This window comes from Electrona antarctica (assembly GCF_951216825.1).
Source record: "Electrona antarctica genome assembly, chromosome: 10".
Lineage (NCBI taxonomy): Eukaryota > Metazoa > Chordata > Actinopteri > Myctophiformes > Myctophidae > Electrona > Electrona antarctica.
The window spans coordinates 25,105,080-25,121,073 of record NC_136791.1 but is presented as its reverse complement, the minus strand read 5'-3'; the positions used below and the strand labels follow the sequence as shown (position 1 = coordinate 25,121,073).

Sequence of the window (15,994 nt, the reverse complement as noted above, 5' to 3'; positions counted from 1 at the left end):
AAATAAAATATGGATACTGGGGTTAAAGTTTGACAAGCTCTCAGTACCGGACAGACGCTAAGAAGACCACCACAACCGCCACAGAGAATCGCAACGCAGGGTAAAAACACACGCGTGCACGCACGCACGCACACGCACACGCACACACACACACACACACACACACACACACACACACACAGTGTGTACCTTTTCTCTTTGCCCGCAGCTCTTTCACAGGCGTTAGTAAGAACATGGCTTCTGGAGAAGATGCACACGCGGAGAAAGAGAGAGAGAGAGAAGACCACCTTAGATATTCCGATCTCCCCCTTTTGCTCTCTCCATCAGCACCCCAGCACTCTCCCAGGGGCCAGTATGTCTGTCTGTCTGTCCTCCCAGGGTTCTGTCTGTCTGTCTGCTGCTCAACGGCCAGGCTGAGAGCTATCTGGGGCTTCAAACCCTCCAACGCACTCCAGCCTCCGTGCTGCTCCCCCCCCCCCCCCCCCCCCACCACAACATCACCTCACCATGCGGAACAGAATGCATGCAACATCTCAGGGAAAAGAAAAAAAACTGGGAGAAGAGGAGGTACTCTGCTTTGTTTGTTATACTCAAAAGTAAAAGTACTAAAGTAGCAATACCACAGTACAACTTGGCCGCCTCTCTCTCTGTCTTGTGTTGTCCCGTCTCCTGTCCAACATTTTAAACTTTCTGGAACAATGACTACTTTTACTTTTGGTACTTTATAGGTACATTTTGATGCCAATAACTTTTTGCGCTTCTACTTGTAACAAAATAATTTCTGTAACATTGCAGTATTCGTAGTTTTTACTTAAATAAAACATGCGAGTACTTTTATTATTGGCTTATTTTTTTCCTCCAATTGCAAAAAAACCCCCCAGGATGGTCTGATGAGGACGAGAGGAGGGGGGAGGGGAATCCATTATGCTGTTGTTCTGTGTTTTTTGTTCTGGAGTTCAGCTCATTCATCTTTAATATCAAGCTCTCTGCTGGCCCAGGGGGGCAGCTAAGGAGAGCGTGCAGTGTGTGTGTGTGTGTGTGAGAGTGTGTGTGTGTGTGTGTGCGTGTGTGTGGAAGCTTCTGGCTAAATGAGACCTGTATGTATCCACACACACACTGAAGCTAGCTACTCCCCAGACAGTCGCTTCAAGAAGATGCACCTTGCGCGTCTCTTCCGGGTTTTTAAACAGCTGGTGGATGGAAATGAAGCTTGCGAGCGGCTGCAACTCGCAGCGCCGGCAAAAGCGGTTCCGGGTTTTTTTGCAGACGCGATTCACCAGCTACAAGACCTACATGTTGACCTGCACTCTACCCCCATCTAGTGGTGAAATGTGTTCATCACACCATTTCTCCTGCCATGGTGAGACCAACAGAATGGTGACCACGCACACACACACACACACACCCCTCCTCCTCCTCTCAGGTTTAACAGCACAGCTAGCAGCCTCACTGCAAGTCCAAACACGGCAAGAAAAAATAAGCAAAACAGTTACAGGTGAGAAAAAACACCCATAAGCTGATATGTGTGTGTGTGTGTGTGTGTGTGTGTGTGTGTGCGTGTGTGTGCATGCGTGTGTGGACACATTTAGGCCACTGGTTCTCAACCGCCAGGGGGCCTAATGTAACCCTTTACCATTATTCCTTCTCTCTCAGAATTAAATTTACACTGAGGATTCTATAGTGCATATTGGGGTTCCAGGGTAGTTTAGGGATTCTCAAACGTTTTAGTTTCACGGATCAAGTACGGACCCCCCCCCCCCCCCCCATCTGATACCATTTCTTATCTCTGGGATTCAAATCCACAAGGAAATGATCCTCAAAGTGTTAATTGAACTGTGTGAAATGGAACCAAATGGAACCTACTACAGGTCCATTTGGTGGTTCTATTTTCACACTTCTCAAGAGTTACAGACCCGGGTTGAGAACCAGAGGTTTCTATAGGCATCACATCCAGGAGATGGACCAGACCTTCAGAGCTCAGGCTGACATCACAAGCAGAAGATGTGTCACATTCCTTGGGTTCAGCTGAGGGGAGGAGGGGCGGGTGGGGGGGGGGCAGCAGGACATTTCATGTTATACTTCATGCTCTCACTGCCAGGTATTATTCATTGATTAATTCTTCCTTAACCGCCAGCATGTTTTCAGTGAAAACCCTTATTTTGGAGGTTCCACCGGGAACCTGAAACGTAAACCGGATGTGGGAAAACGACGCGTGTTGTTGTGACCCGACGCTCGTCTTTTCTTTCAGGAGGAGGAGCGAGGCAGAGGTCACATGGTGTTATAATAATGTGTAGGATTGGGAATCCTTTAGGATTCTAACGATTCCTGGTTCCTTATCAATAGCCTCTTAATCTTCTGGCAATCTTCTGGCGCTGCAGTGCCAGGAGATATTATACTCTGAAAAGCCCCGCCTTCCGTTCCCCCCAAAAACCGGGAGGCATAGCTTGCTAACCTCGCGATGATTACGCTAACGTCTCTCTAGAAGCATTAACATTCTAAACGAGAGGCTTCTTGAATTCAGAAATGAAGTATGCTCTTTTGGTCAAAACCATAGAGAGCTCCCTAGATTAGGAGATACGAGGCATTCTTTCTGAGCCATAAACAAGGAAGGCGAACGGCAGCACACATGCGGCAACAGCCAGGAGTATGGTGCAGAAGGAAAGGCCAACTCCCCCCCACCCCCAAAAAAAAAAATCTGAATTTTTATTTTTTGTTTGATATCAATACAAAAAGCGCTATGACGTGTGTACACGTCCACTGGATCCAGCGGTTGGATTAGATATGACGTTTGTACACGTCTTACTACGGTCTGAATGTGTTAGCTGTAACTCTGAGAGAGTACAAATGACCCCTCTCATCCACTCTGCAGGGAGTTTGAACTACTTCCCTCTGGTAGACGGTACAAAGTACCAAAAGCCAACTGTAGCATCTTTAAAAATTCATTCCTAATGCCATTAAGGCACTAAAATGATACCATGTCTCACTAGGTTTGTTTTTAACCCATTTTGGGCGGGAACCACTTTTGGTGTTTATAGCATTATGTTATACTTAAGCTATTGAAAAATAGCAGATCTACAGGCTCTTGTAGGTCTGCTATTCTTGAAAAATCGTGAAAATGTGCCTCAAATCTTTGAATATATATTCTTTCAGAGTTTCAGTTTTTAACTCAAATCTTTGCTTCTGGAGGGTCCCTGGAACAACATATTTTCAGATGGGGGTCGGCCTAAATGGGTTAATGTATTTGCCACTGTTGTCCTGCATTTTTGCCATGAAAAGTGTTTTTTCCACACGTGGACAATAAATGAAACTAAGTAACTAACTAACCTTGCGTGTGGTGCGCGGGGGGTGCAGGGGGCAGCGTGTTGGTGCCGTCGGGGTAGGCACCGGGTTTGACCAGCAGCTCGTTATGTCTCACTGGGCCTGCTGGGCCGCCGCGGGGCATGGTGGACGACTGGATGTACGGACCGACGGCCGCCACGCGGGACGGACCCGACTGCTGCACCGCGGGACCGTCAGAGGGAGCCTGGTCACACACACGGAGAGAGAGACAGGGGACGGAGGGAGTGAGAGAGACACAGAGAAGACAGAGGGGGAGGGAGAGAGAATTTGTTAGAGGTGAGTGCAGCAGCAAAACAACACAACAACGTTGTCATTGTGACTGACTGTCTAGCTGTTCATTTGAGTCTAAAAAGACAGTGTCAGTGAAGATGTTAGGTTCACTGCTTCTCCAACAGTGAGTGAACAGAATAGTACTGTGAAAGACTGAAAGTTCTATATCCATTGTCGTTGTCAGGCAGAAATAAATCCATATTTTCACTTTTCTTCGTAAATTAATGCCCTACTTTATCATATCACCATATCATCGAGTGTCGCACAAAAGTACAGACAATAGCAGATCTACAAGCTTGTAGATCGTCTATTTTCGAATTAGCCCTGTGCTTTTCTGGGCACAAAGGGGCGGGGCAAACTAGCACTGGAATCCGACGCCAACTTCTTAATGGTTCACCAACCTCCCCCACTCCCCTCCTCCCCTCTCCAGTAGAACGCAGCGGAGAACACAAATTTGGAGCGACGCCCCTCTGCACCGTTATTGGTTAGCGAAATACAAGGTTCACTCCCACTCCTATATCACTTTTCCTGCTGGGCTCGCCCCCATTTTTTAACAAAATTCCTGCGGTTTCTGCTGCATTTTTGAATAGACGCAAGTTTTTTTCTCTGCATTTCCTGAAAATAACCGTTTTGGACATGCAAGCTTTCTACCTGACAGTGACAGCGTACTGTATGCACACATTATAACCTGACTGACATGTACTTTGTAATGTTAAGACATAACAGTGTCACCCATACCGAGCTGCTAAATTCAAACCCCCATCCCTCTAATGTTAAGACCATATTCAGACCCTCATCCCTCCAGTGAAGACTTCTCTAAAAGCCTGATTTATCCTTCGTCTTACAACGGTGTTGCACAAAAGCAAGTAGAGGGTCTCTTTAAATCAGAGATGAACGCCTAGTCCCTGCCAAGAGTTACGGTGCCGAAGTAAAGGAAAAAGAAAATCAACAAAACAGATTGTGTCAAGTCATTCTGCGATTAAAACGAAAGGTGTGTGTGTGTGTGTGTGTGTGTGCGTGCGTGGTGGTGGAGGGGGGTAGAAAAGGTTCAGCTCGTTCAGCTAGTTTTAGTTACCTGGAGATGAGTGTCTTTTGAAGCCCGCTCTTTACCAGGATAGCCATTCTTTGAGAAAGTAAACAAAAAAATAATAACATAAAATAAAAAATAACAACACAAGAATGCAACAGTAACAGTTTCAAAAGATAGATAAATGTCAGGCAGTCCCTTCGCTGATCACTATACACAGCCCTTATAACAGCATCTTAAACGGTGTGTCCCTTTGATGCGATCGCTGGCCTAACCAACGGTGTGAATGTGTGGATGCACTCTGTGGGACTGAGAGCCTGTTCTCTCAGTGTGGGGACACCTCGTCGGTGTCCGCCAGAAACCTCCTATCTCCATGTTGTTTGTTTTTTTCTTCATGTTCGTTTCTGTAAAGCAGTGGGTTTCATTAAACCAGTGGTCCGGGGACCACCAGTGGTCCTTGAGGGTATTCCAGGTGGTCCCCAGCTAAATTATGGGAGAGTTGGTGGTAACAAAATGGACCCTTATAGATATAGAACTCTTGAGAGCATACAATGAAACCAAATAATTTATGCTCTCAAGATGTTAAACACCTGCATTACTTAATTTAGAAGAAGTGTACACAATTAGAGAATGCAGATGAATTGTTATATTGATCGTGTGTTACCTCTCCTATGGTGCCAACATCAATATAGCATGGAATCGTGGACAAAATGTAAGTCTTGGGTCTGAGAGGCTAAATCTCATCAAATGGTGGTCCGTGGCTCAAATGCCGAATAAATAATGGACCTTGACGTGAAAAGGGTTGAAAACCACTGTCGTAAAGTAACGTCCTACTTCGTCAAAGTGACAGCCGGCAAACAAAATAGCGGACCTAACAAGCTCATAATGTTTTGAATTTTGGGTTTAAGGGGAAAGCGAACGTGCTTGTGGGGTTTTTATTCACGAATTTCAAATGTAGTCTTACACCTGCCATGTCGGGGACCAACGCAGGTGTTTAAATTGGTCTGGACAGGCCGGTTGACGTAGAACTAATTCATAATTTTGCAACACCTGTATGAAACCACTGAAAACTATTAACGAGGGCCTCGTAGCTAAATTATAACTACATTGAATGCACCGGAACACGGGTTCTGCTCTTCCATGGCCAAACGAAGGGTTTTGGAGTTACGAGGTTTCTGCCGGACAGCAGTGACATGCTTGTCGGGTGATGTCAAACCTAAAAGCCTGGGTGGGTGGGTGGGTGTGGGTGTGTGTGTGTGTGTGTGTGTGTGTGGCACGGGGCAGAGCCTGGATGGGATGGAGGGAGCCTGGCTTTGTGTGGCCGTGAAGTGAAAAAGACCAACTCATTATGATTCTAGGCAGAGTGGTGGGCAAACCACCACCTCATGGGGGCCTATTCAGACCTTCGTCACCCGACACTGGTGCGCGCCACACACACGCACGCACACACGCACACACACACACTCAATTTTAAATTTTGTGTAATTTAAGTTGACTAATAATTGCGATTAACGATTTAATTGTGTTTTTGGCACTGAACATCTGAATATATTCATTAAAAAAGTAGAACAGTGCCCATTGGGGGGTGATCAGGTGTGATCAATTGGCTAATTGGCTAACACACACACACACACACACAAACGAGGTGGTCTTCTGTACAGTCCAGATATTATTATAATTAAATGTCTGCTACTCCGACCTCAGCGCTGCAGGTTGCTTCAACTGAAAGGCCTCAAGGTGGCATTATGAGACCCACTATTGAGGCACCAACTTCCAGAGCATCTCTACGCTGAGCAGGGCAGGCTGTATTTGCAATGTAAATGCATTGAGCAGCATGCTTAAAGCATGACTACTGCTCCTACTGTATGTATCTCCATGTATCTTTGTATTTTCTCCGAAGCAGCCATGTGTATAAAACAGTATTTCAATATTTACACTCTGCAACAGTACAGTATATACACATTACAGTTAAGTGGTTGAATTTGGTTAATTTGATTGAGAAAAAGAAACTTAGCATAGTTAGCATAGGTCACCGAAACACTAGTCTCGCCTAGCCAGGTGATCAGCGATCTCTGCCCATAGATGCATGTCTACATTCAACGTAGGGGATCGAGCTGGGTTGACAGCCGTTTGGAAATTTTAAAAACTAAACGGCATCGCGGAACCAACGCAAAGACCATAAGAGTGGTCCTTCAGGGGGTCAGGGTTGGGTTTCAAAGCAGTAGTAGGTCTAGGTCACTGTTTCCAAAAACAGTGGGTCCCATTTGTGGGTCGCGGACACATTTTTATGTGTCCCTCAATTTTTTTCCCTACATTTTTTATTTTATTTATATTTTTGTTTCAAAACAGTTTAAAAAAAGCACAAATGTTCCAATTATTTCTAGTAGTTTCATGAAGAAACCAACGAAAAACTAAGAAAATCCATAAATTAGTAAAACAAAATGTTAAAAATGCAGTGAAAATAGCTGATTTACAAGCTCACAACGCGGCGCGAAGCGACGTGTTGTGAGCTAGGCTAGGAACCACTAGTCTAGGTAATCTTAGCGCCGATTGTCTCCGCTGTTCTAGCCCCCACATCAAGTTCCCTCAGACGATAGGTAGGCAGAGATCTCCAATCGTCGACACCAAAACACCATCATTCTGTGTAACAGCCAGGTTCAAGTTGATTAGGGGAAAAAAAGAATAGAGTGTTGCTGTTTTCTTTCTTTTTCAGGACACGTAGAAATCCTGTGTTGTTATTTAAGAAGAACAGGATAGAAAATCATCCACATCAGCTAGGCGAGGTGAGTACGTTTTATTTGTGTTGCCTGCCATCCTCGCTGTCACCCATGTTTTCACTACACCAGTGAATGCATCACTCTCTGACTGAACACTGAAGCGACATCGAGTATGTTAATTTCTCCTCTCTAATAAAGCATTTCTAAAGGGGAGTTTGTTTACTCAGATTTAACGGTTCCCATGGTGACTCTGGAGTTGAAAACAACTCGGGAAGGGAGGAGAGGGGCAAAGGAACAGGAGACGTCAGGGCAGTCAGCTCAGGAATCTAAACGTAAGCAGGACTAAATACAACGTCCAATTAGTGTTTGTTGTATTGTTGTTGATGATAACAAATGATGATAGAATGAGTTATTGCAAGTATGTAATGCTCTTGAGCGAATTGGAGTTAATTATTATATGGTTCACAGCTTTTATGTCATCTGCAGTTTCCATTGCCCTGTCGAGAGACGCACTCTTAGGCCCCTTTTTTGGTTCTAGATCTAGAACCGGTTCCGTTCTCCCTTTTTTTCTTTTTTGGTTGGTGGTTTACATCATATATCACCCTCTCCCTCAGGGTTCAACCTAGAATAGGGACACGCCCACTTTGGTTCCCACTTCAGAGAACAAGTCATTTTCGGGGTCCGGTTCCGAAAAACAACATCCGAACCAATTCATTGGTTCAATATTAGGCGGGGAAAAAAAGAACGGAACCGGTTCAACCACGGTGGAAAGAGAGAGAGAGAGAGAGAGAGAGAGAGAGAGATTAACATCTCCCAGGACATTCCTGGCTGTCTTCTCACGTCTGCCTGTTTTCATTAACCCCTCAACCTCCACAGAGCTGTTTTAAACCAATGGGAACTGAGGGGAAAATGGCAGAGTGGAAAAAGGGGAGTTAGTGTAATAACACTCCAAGATGGCATCATTATCAGTGTCTGAGATGTGATCAAATCCCTGCCAGCCTTTCTTTATTTTTCTTCTTTTCACACAAACAGAGATAGAGATCAAAGAAGGGCCCAGGAGGACGAGACGTGTATCTCTCTTCCTGTCGAGAAGGTCGTTAAGGCCTGTTTCATGCTCCGCTCCGCGATGATGTCGCGTCCGAGAATAGCATACCGAAACGGTACCAGTGTTGATTTGGTCCACCGAGCGACGACTAATACAATGACGACGAATGTTTGTCGACTACCTTTTTTCACTGATGAAAACGAAATAAAAAACGAAATAAAAACTAAGCTGTGATGACTAAAACTGAGACTAAATATATTGATTCACGAAGACGAACTTCTTCAACAGATTAAAAACTAGACTAAAATGTCAGGGAGGGACTATTGGAGAAGAGATCCAGTAGAACTAAAAGACATGTCATTTTTACGTTTGGTTGCATGCATGAAAATAAAATAGCCGGTCTACAAGCTCACAACGCACTGCAGCGTGGCACGTTGTGAGCTTGTAGATCGGCTATTCTCAGAGTGTGTAAAATCGGGCGTCATGATATTTAGTCGACGAAAACTAGACTAAACGGTAAAACATGTCAGATAATAATTCCAAAGCTAAAACTAAATACAATTTTGCTGTCAAAATCAACACTGGAACTACGAAGCTCACTAAGCTTGTACGGTCTGCTATTCTCATACGGTCTGCGCGACACCGCTGATTGGCTAAAGTATGAATGGAGGCTTAAAACCCATTCTGGGCGGGAAACCCTTTTGTGTTTTAAAGCATTACGTTATACTTTAGCTATTGAAAAATAGCAGATCTACAAGCTCATAGCGCGGCACTCGGTGCCGCGCTATGAGCTTGTAGGTCTGCTATTTTTTTTTAAATCGTGAAAATGTCCCTCAAATCTTTGAATATATATTCTTTCAGAGCGAAAGTTTTTAAATCAAATCTTTGCTTCTGGGGGGAGTCCCTGGAACAACATATTTTCAGATGGGGGGGCGGCGGCCAATTACATATAATCTTTGGGGTCCTTGACATGAAATATGGAGCACCACTGATATAGAAACATGAGGTATTTCAGAGAAAACTGTCAGAATTTAGAAGACATTTTTTAAAATTTCGACGTCTAAATGGGTTAAGGCTCCTTCGGTACAGAGAAGATAGCAGAGTGTGTTGAGAGGTCGAGTAGAAACCTTACTTTTATGCGTGCCGATTGGGACTGCCTGGGAATCTGTGGCTTCCGGAGGTAAAAACACATAAAAACACAGTCTTTTTTTTAACTCCAGGGCTGATGGTGGGACAACCTTTTTTTTGGGGCATGTGATCTACTGTATCTGAATGAGGCAGAAGAGATCTCATGTACTTGTATCATCACCAGCCCGAGAGTCCACAGTGAAAATAACCACTAGCTTTTAACCACTAAAAACCATTTGTTTAACTAGAGTCTCTCAGAGATCTGTACTAGGCACACATTGTTTAGAAATATTTTGTTTCACATCAGGATGTAATGATCACTAGATTCAGAGCAACATCTCCCAGACTCCCTCCCCTGCAGTCAGAGTTATCAGGTTTGAATGAATAGAATTGTGTGCAGGGTTTAATCTTTAGACCTGATGGGACTTTATTTAACCGACTAAACGTCTTTTGAATTAATTTTAAAATCAGAAAAATGCACAAAGTGCACAAAGACCCGCACACCGTCTGCACTGGCAATACGAACTCTATTTAGGCAACTTTTCGGTCAAAGACCTTCTTCTTCTTCTTCGAGATGCCTGAAGAAGGTCTTTGACCGAAACATTGCCTAAATAAAGTTCGTATTGCAGACGGTGTGCGGGTCTTTATGCACTTTGTGTGCATATTCTGATTACATTGAGCCCTGCCGTCCCCACCCGTCTCAGAGCATATTAGGTGTGCATTAGACTTTGTTGCGAATTCATTTTAAAAGAAATATCCTCCCTCACATGATGCCAGTGTGCCATGATCACTCTCCCGTGTGCCAATGTTGGCACCCATGCCTAAGGTTGCCTAGCCCTGCTCTATCTGAACACTAGGGGGAGCTCTGAGTGAAACTATTGCCATCAACTAATTCATCAATATAAACTCAGAGGCCATGAATTTACTCCTTATCGTTGGAGCCATGCCAGGTGTGTGTGTGTGTGTGTGTGTGTGTAGGGCTGCCACAATTATTACATAATTGCCTGATCTCAATTATTTGAGATGATCACAGTTGAATAATCAACAGAATTGTGTCCATTCATTTGTATGAATTATACCTGCCCCTATTTTCAGTGGAAAAAAAACAGGTGCTAGTATAAAGCCCCCGAGGGACTTCCAGACTGGGTTTTTGAAGTGGTTCAAACGCCGCCACGATGGTGACAGTCCCTAGCAGTGAGTGTGTTTTAAAGATGGAGTGCCGTGATTTTTGTATTGTTTCCAGTTTTCCATGTTTATGAGGTGGTTGTTATGTTATGTGCAATGATGTCTTCCCTTTGTATTTAGAGTCTCTTCCCGGAGGCTGAAACCTTGATAGTCAAACGTGCCAATGAAAAAAAAAGTGATATAGTGACATCACAATATCATCCCTTTTACCATACAAACAGCAGTGGGTGTGGCTTCAGTTCAGGTGGATCACATGTCCACATAAAAAACGACATTTTAACAAATACTGTACACTTAAAATTATAATAATAATCTTCCTCCTTATATAATAATAATACCTGATGTTCATGTTTTAGGGTGGAAAAGAAAAATCACGGCACGTCTTTAACGTGCGAAGCAGGAAGCGCCAGACTCACCGGCAGGTTCTCCTTCTGCTGCAGCGCCGCCTTCTTCTTCCACAGGCGCTCCCGCAGCTCGCTCACGCGCTTGTCCATGGCCGCCACCTCCAGGTTGCGCTTGTTCAGGCTGTCCCTCTGATGCTGCAGCTTGGAGCTCTGGTCCTGGTTCAGCTTGTTCCTCAGCTGGACGGGACAGGAGCGGGGACGGGACACACAAGACAGAGAGAGAGAGAGAGAGAGAGAGAGAGAGAGAGAGAGAGAGAGAGAGAGAGAGAGAGAGAGAGAGAGAGAGAGAGAGAGAGAGAGAGAGAGAGAGAGAGAGAGAGAGAGAGGTTCAAGTGTTAAAATGAAATGTTAACACACAGTTTATTGCTGTGTGTTAGATGTAGACTTACATTTAGGCACATGCATAGATTAGTCTGGAAACCAGATGAATCTGCCACAGGTAAAAAAAAACGGGGAAAAAAACTCGGGGGAGATTGGTCTGGCACTCCTCCGTTTGAATTACATTTCGCTCACCCCCAGAGTTGTGGGTGACCAATCAGAGCCCACAATTCAAAGTGAGACTTTTTTGTTTGTTGCTGTGACGTTGAAATCTGTTTGTAACCGCCCCTTTGGAAAGAAATCTTCCACGCCGAAGTTCCAGACCAATATCTACTCAGTGATATGAGTGGCCATGACAGGCTAGCACGTACGGTACAGTACACACATAAATACGAATTACACGTGTGAGAACCACAGACATAAATAAATGTGACCAATGCACATATATATGACGAGGCGCGTGCACAGCCCCACACACACACACACACACACACACACGAGCACACACCTGCAGCTCCTTGTAGAGGCGGTCCAGCTCGGCCACAGAGCTCTGGTTGTCATGGAAGGCGTCCATCTTGCCGTTCTTCAGCATATCCAGCTGCCTGCTGAGCTCCTCCACCTTGGACACGGCCACCACCAGCTCCCTCTGCTTCTGCTGGAACAGGCTGTTCATCTGCTCTATCTCCTCCACTGGAGGGACAAGAGAGGAGGAGAGGAGGAGGAGAACAGCCAGGGAGACGGACGGGGAGAGGAGCAGAGAGGAGTGAAAGCGGATGAAAGAAGAGACAATTAAAGAAACTGTTCCTCTGCTTGATCTCCTCCACTGCAGGAGGGATTTCTGTGTTTATCAACCCAATAAAGGCCAGGGACACGGAATTACGTTAATTTCTCCTCCCCCTGCCTGTGCCAGAACGTGAAATTACGTCTTTCTTTAATCAAATTTAATCTGTTAATTAAAAAAAAACATTGTTTTTACTCGCATATTAGACGGCCTCCACACGGATCCGACGCGCACGCTTACTAGTCCTTATTCTCTTCAAAATGAGACAAACTGCCATCTTTGAGACTTATAAAAGTCTAAACTTTAATCACGCTAAAAAAGTGAAAGCAATCGGCGGCGATGCATCCCCTGTAATGACAATCTGGCTCCAATATGGACGGCTATCACATCCGGGGCAGGCGGAACTGACGCGTTTTGTATAAGCTCATATAGCGTGGACTTCTTTGGCACTGCATGGCGCCACGTTGTGGATTATAGAGGTGGGGCATAAATTATATGTATTATGCCCTGACTGGCCCTGTGCACATTTCTGTTTGAAAATTCCTAAAAAAGGCAAAATAAAAATGTAATTTTGATTTAAACGTTTCAATATCCAACTAGCCAAATAAAAGACTGATGTCGTCAGTCATCAAAGCCCAAATGGGCACGGCAGTGTTGTTTTTGGCAGCACATTTCTATTTTAGTTTTAGTCATAGTCTCTTGAAACGTTTTAATTTAGTTTTAGTCACATTTTAGTCACCTGCAATGTTTTAGTCGACTAAATATCGTAAGATTTTTGTCGACTAAATCTACAGTTGATTTAGTCGACTAAAATGTATTTTGGAGGACCTTGATGCCGTCTTAATGGCTGATTTTATCAACGCTTAGTTTACATTTAGTTTTCGTCAGTGAAAAAAATGTAGTCGACGAACATTTTTCGTCATAATAGTTTTAGTCGACGAAAACTGGATGACGGGGCATCAGGGCCCCCGGGGCGGTCGGGCACGCCACTCACCCAGCTTGCCGTTGCTGAGGCGTTTCTGCTCCACCTGGCCCTTGAGGGCCCGGACCTTCTTCAGCCTGCTCTCCTGGTTGTCCACGTTCTCACGGAGGCGCAGCAGCTTCTCCTGCTCTGCCTGCTGTTGCTGCTGCCGCTGCTCCTGTTGCTTCAGGTAGCGCAGACGCTGCTCCTGAAAGCAAAGAAGTTGTTGTTGTTGACAGGGCACATTGTTTGTGATTTTTAGTCATAAGTCTCTTGAACAGTTTTCGTTCACCTGGAATGTGTTTTGTGTTAGTCTAGTCTTAGTCGACTAAATGTCATAAGATTTTAGTCGACTAAATCTACAGTTGACTTAAGGCTCATTCATGGTCTGGATTTTCGGTGGTGAGGTGACCACCGCTCCGGTGGTGAGGTGACCACCGGAGCTGAAATAACGTTGAGCAGTGGTGAGTAAAAACAGAGAGAAGGGCTGGGGCGGTGGCGGTGGTTTGCTCTTTACCGCGGCTCGTGACGTCATGTTGTAGTCCGGTGGTCACCCCACCACCGAAAATCCAGACTATGAATGAGCCTTAAGTCGACTAAAATGTATTTTTGCGGGCCTTGATGCCGTCGTAATGCCTAATTTTTCTCTTGCTGAAAATAGCCGATCTACAAGCCGATCTCACAACGCGATGTGAGCTTGTATGCTATGCTATTGTATGCTATTTTCAGCATGCAACCAAGCGTAAAATGACTTGTCTTTTACTTATACTGCATCTCTTGTCCACTAGTCCCTTCCTAACATTTTAGTCTAGTTTTTATTTGTTGACGAAATTGCCAAAATTGCCAATATATTTAGTTTTAGTCATCATAGCTTAGTTTTAATTTAATTTCCATTTAGTTTTTGTCAGTGAAAAAAGGTAGTCGACGAACGTTGTTCGTCATAGCTTTAGTCGACGAAATCAACACTGCCTGAAAGCAAGGAGGAGAGGGAGAGAGATAGACGTGTCTCACACACACACACGTCTCACACACACACACACACACACACACACACACACACACACACACACACACACACACACACACACACACACGTATAAGTTGGTTAGGCTCGTTCAACAGCCTTATTAGCTCTGAGGTAACAGCAGCTCATTGCAGTTAAGGACATTAGGCCACTTAAACCCAATCTTCCGCCGTGGTCGGCAAACTCACCTCTTCATCCTAGCCCGTAGCACTTGCCGTAGCAAATTGTGATTAGCCAGAATGACATTTGTGATGATTTGATTGGTTTAGCACGGAATGTGATGTATGATGATAAGAGAGGGCCTCCCTTCACACAGGGTTTTGATATATTAACATGTGTTGTTCTTGCTTACTGTAAGTCACTCTCTAAGTCTGCTCAATGCCTAAATTGTAAATTGTAAAATTGTCGTTCACAACAATGAGCTTGTCGATCGGCTATTTTCAGTGAAGTTTCCCCCACAATAACAGCAAATACACCACCATAGAGCCCTGAGGGACTCCAGTCAACCATATAGGGTTTGTATGATTTAACCTTAAGTGGTTAAAGGCCAAAACATGCTCCTTCCGATGTCCAAAAAAACAGGCTTTTCGAAACTATAGTTTGGAGAGTCTGGACATCTGGAGGTGCGCGGGTTCCAAGGACAACGTTCTGAGAGAGTCTGGACATCTGGAGGTGCGCGGGTTCCAAGGACAACGTTCTGAGAGAGTCTGGACATCTGGAGGTGCGCGGGTTCCAAGGACAACGTTCTGAGAGAGTCTGGACATCTGGAGGTGCGCGGGTTCCAAGGACAACGTTCTGAGAGAGTCTGGACATCTGGAGGTGCGTGGGTTCCAAGGACAACGTTCTGAGAGAGTCTGGACATCTGGAGGTGCGCGGGTTCCAAGGACAACGTTCTGAGAGAGTCTGGACATCTGGAGGTGCGCGGGTTCCAAGGACAACGTTCTGAGAGAGTCTGGACATCTGGAGGTGCGCGGGTTCCAAGGACAACGTTCTGAGAGAGTCTGGACATCTGGAGGTGCGCGGGTTCCAAGGACAACGTTCTGAGAGAGTCTGGACATCTGGAGGTGCGCGGGTTCCAAGGACAACGTTCTGAGAGCATCCATCCGAATGACGTCAATTTGTGATTGTATCGCCTCCCTCTCCGAGGAGTATGGACAGCCCTTAATCCATTTAGACCTGAGGACGATTCTACAAATGCCTTCTAAATCCTGACAGTTTTCAGAAAAACCCTATGTTTCTCAGGCATGTCAAGGACCCCCAAAAATGATATGTAATTGGCCGCCGACCCCCATCTCAAAATATGTTGTTCCAGGTACCCCCCAGAAGCAAATATTTGAGTTAAAAAATGTCGCTCTGAAAGATTATATATTCAAAGATTTGCACCACATTTTCATGACTTTTCAAAAATAGCAGACCTACAAGCTCGTAGCGTGGCACTCGGTGCCGCGCTATGAGCTTGTAGATCTGCTATTTTTCAATAGCTAAAGTATAACATAATGCTTAAAAGTTTTAAGCATTATGTTATACTTTTAAGTTAAAACACTAAATGGGGTTCCCGCCCAAAATGGGTTAAGTTTCCGGCATGGTGTGTGTGTGTGTGTGTCCTCGTTTCTTTTTGTCCTGCATAATGCAAGCTTTGTTGACTGTATATGTATTCATTATTGAGGGTGTGTCTTTTGTGTGTGATGTGCATCTCTACAGCCTCTCTCTTGCCACTGTATAACTGTATCTCAACCGCTGTGCTGCCTTCTGGTGACTGGATTTCCATCACGGGATCAATAAAGGTCTTGGCTTT

At 44.8% G+C, this 15,994-nt stretch overlaps 1 protein-coding gene across 2 annotated transcripts in view; it reads right to left on the bottom strand.

Moving 5' to 3' along the window:
- The window catches only part of LOC306930539 (apoptosis-stimulating of p53 protein 2-like), a 64,512-nt gene that overhangs the window by 15,924 nt on the left and 32,594 nt on the right, over positions 1-15,994 (bottom strand). Inside the window, exons 7-12 of one of the 2 annotated variants that reach the window (XM_079511559.1) lie at positions 13,209-13,383; positions 11,942-12,123; positions 11,128-11,292; positions 9,531-9,569; positions 4,685-4,732; positions 3,325-3,523 (exon numbers count right to left, since the gene is read on the bottom strand). In XM_079511559.1, coding sequence (XP_079367685.1) covers positions 3,325-3,523; positions 4,685-4,732; positions 9,531-9,569; positions 11,128-11,292; positions 11,942-12,123; positions 13,209-13,383 — 808 coding nt within the window. The remainder of the gene's footprint in view (positions 1-3,324; positions 3,524-4,684; positions 4,733-9,530; positions 9,570-11,127; positions 11,293-11,941; positions 12,124-13,208; positions 13,384-15,994) is intronic. The other variant, XM_079511560.1, reaches the window with a different exon arrangement.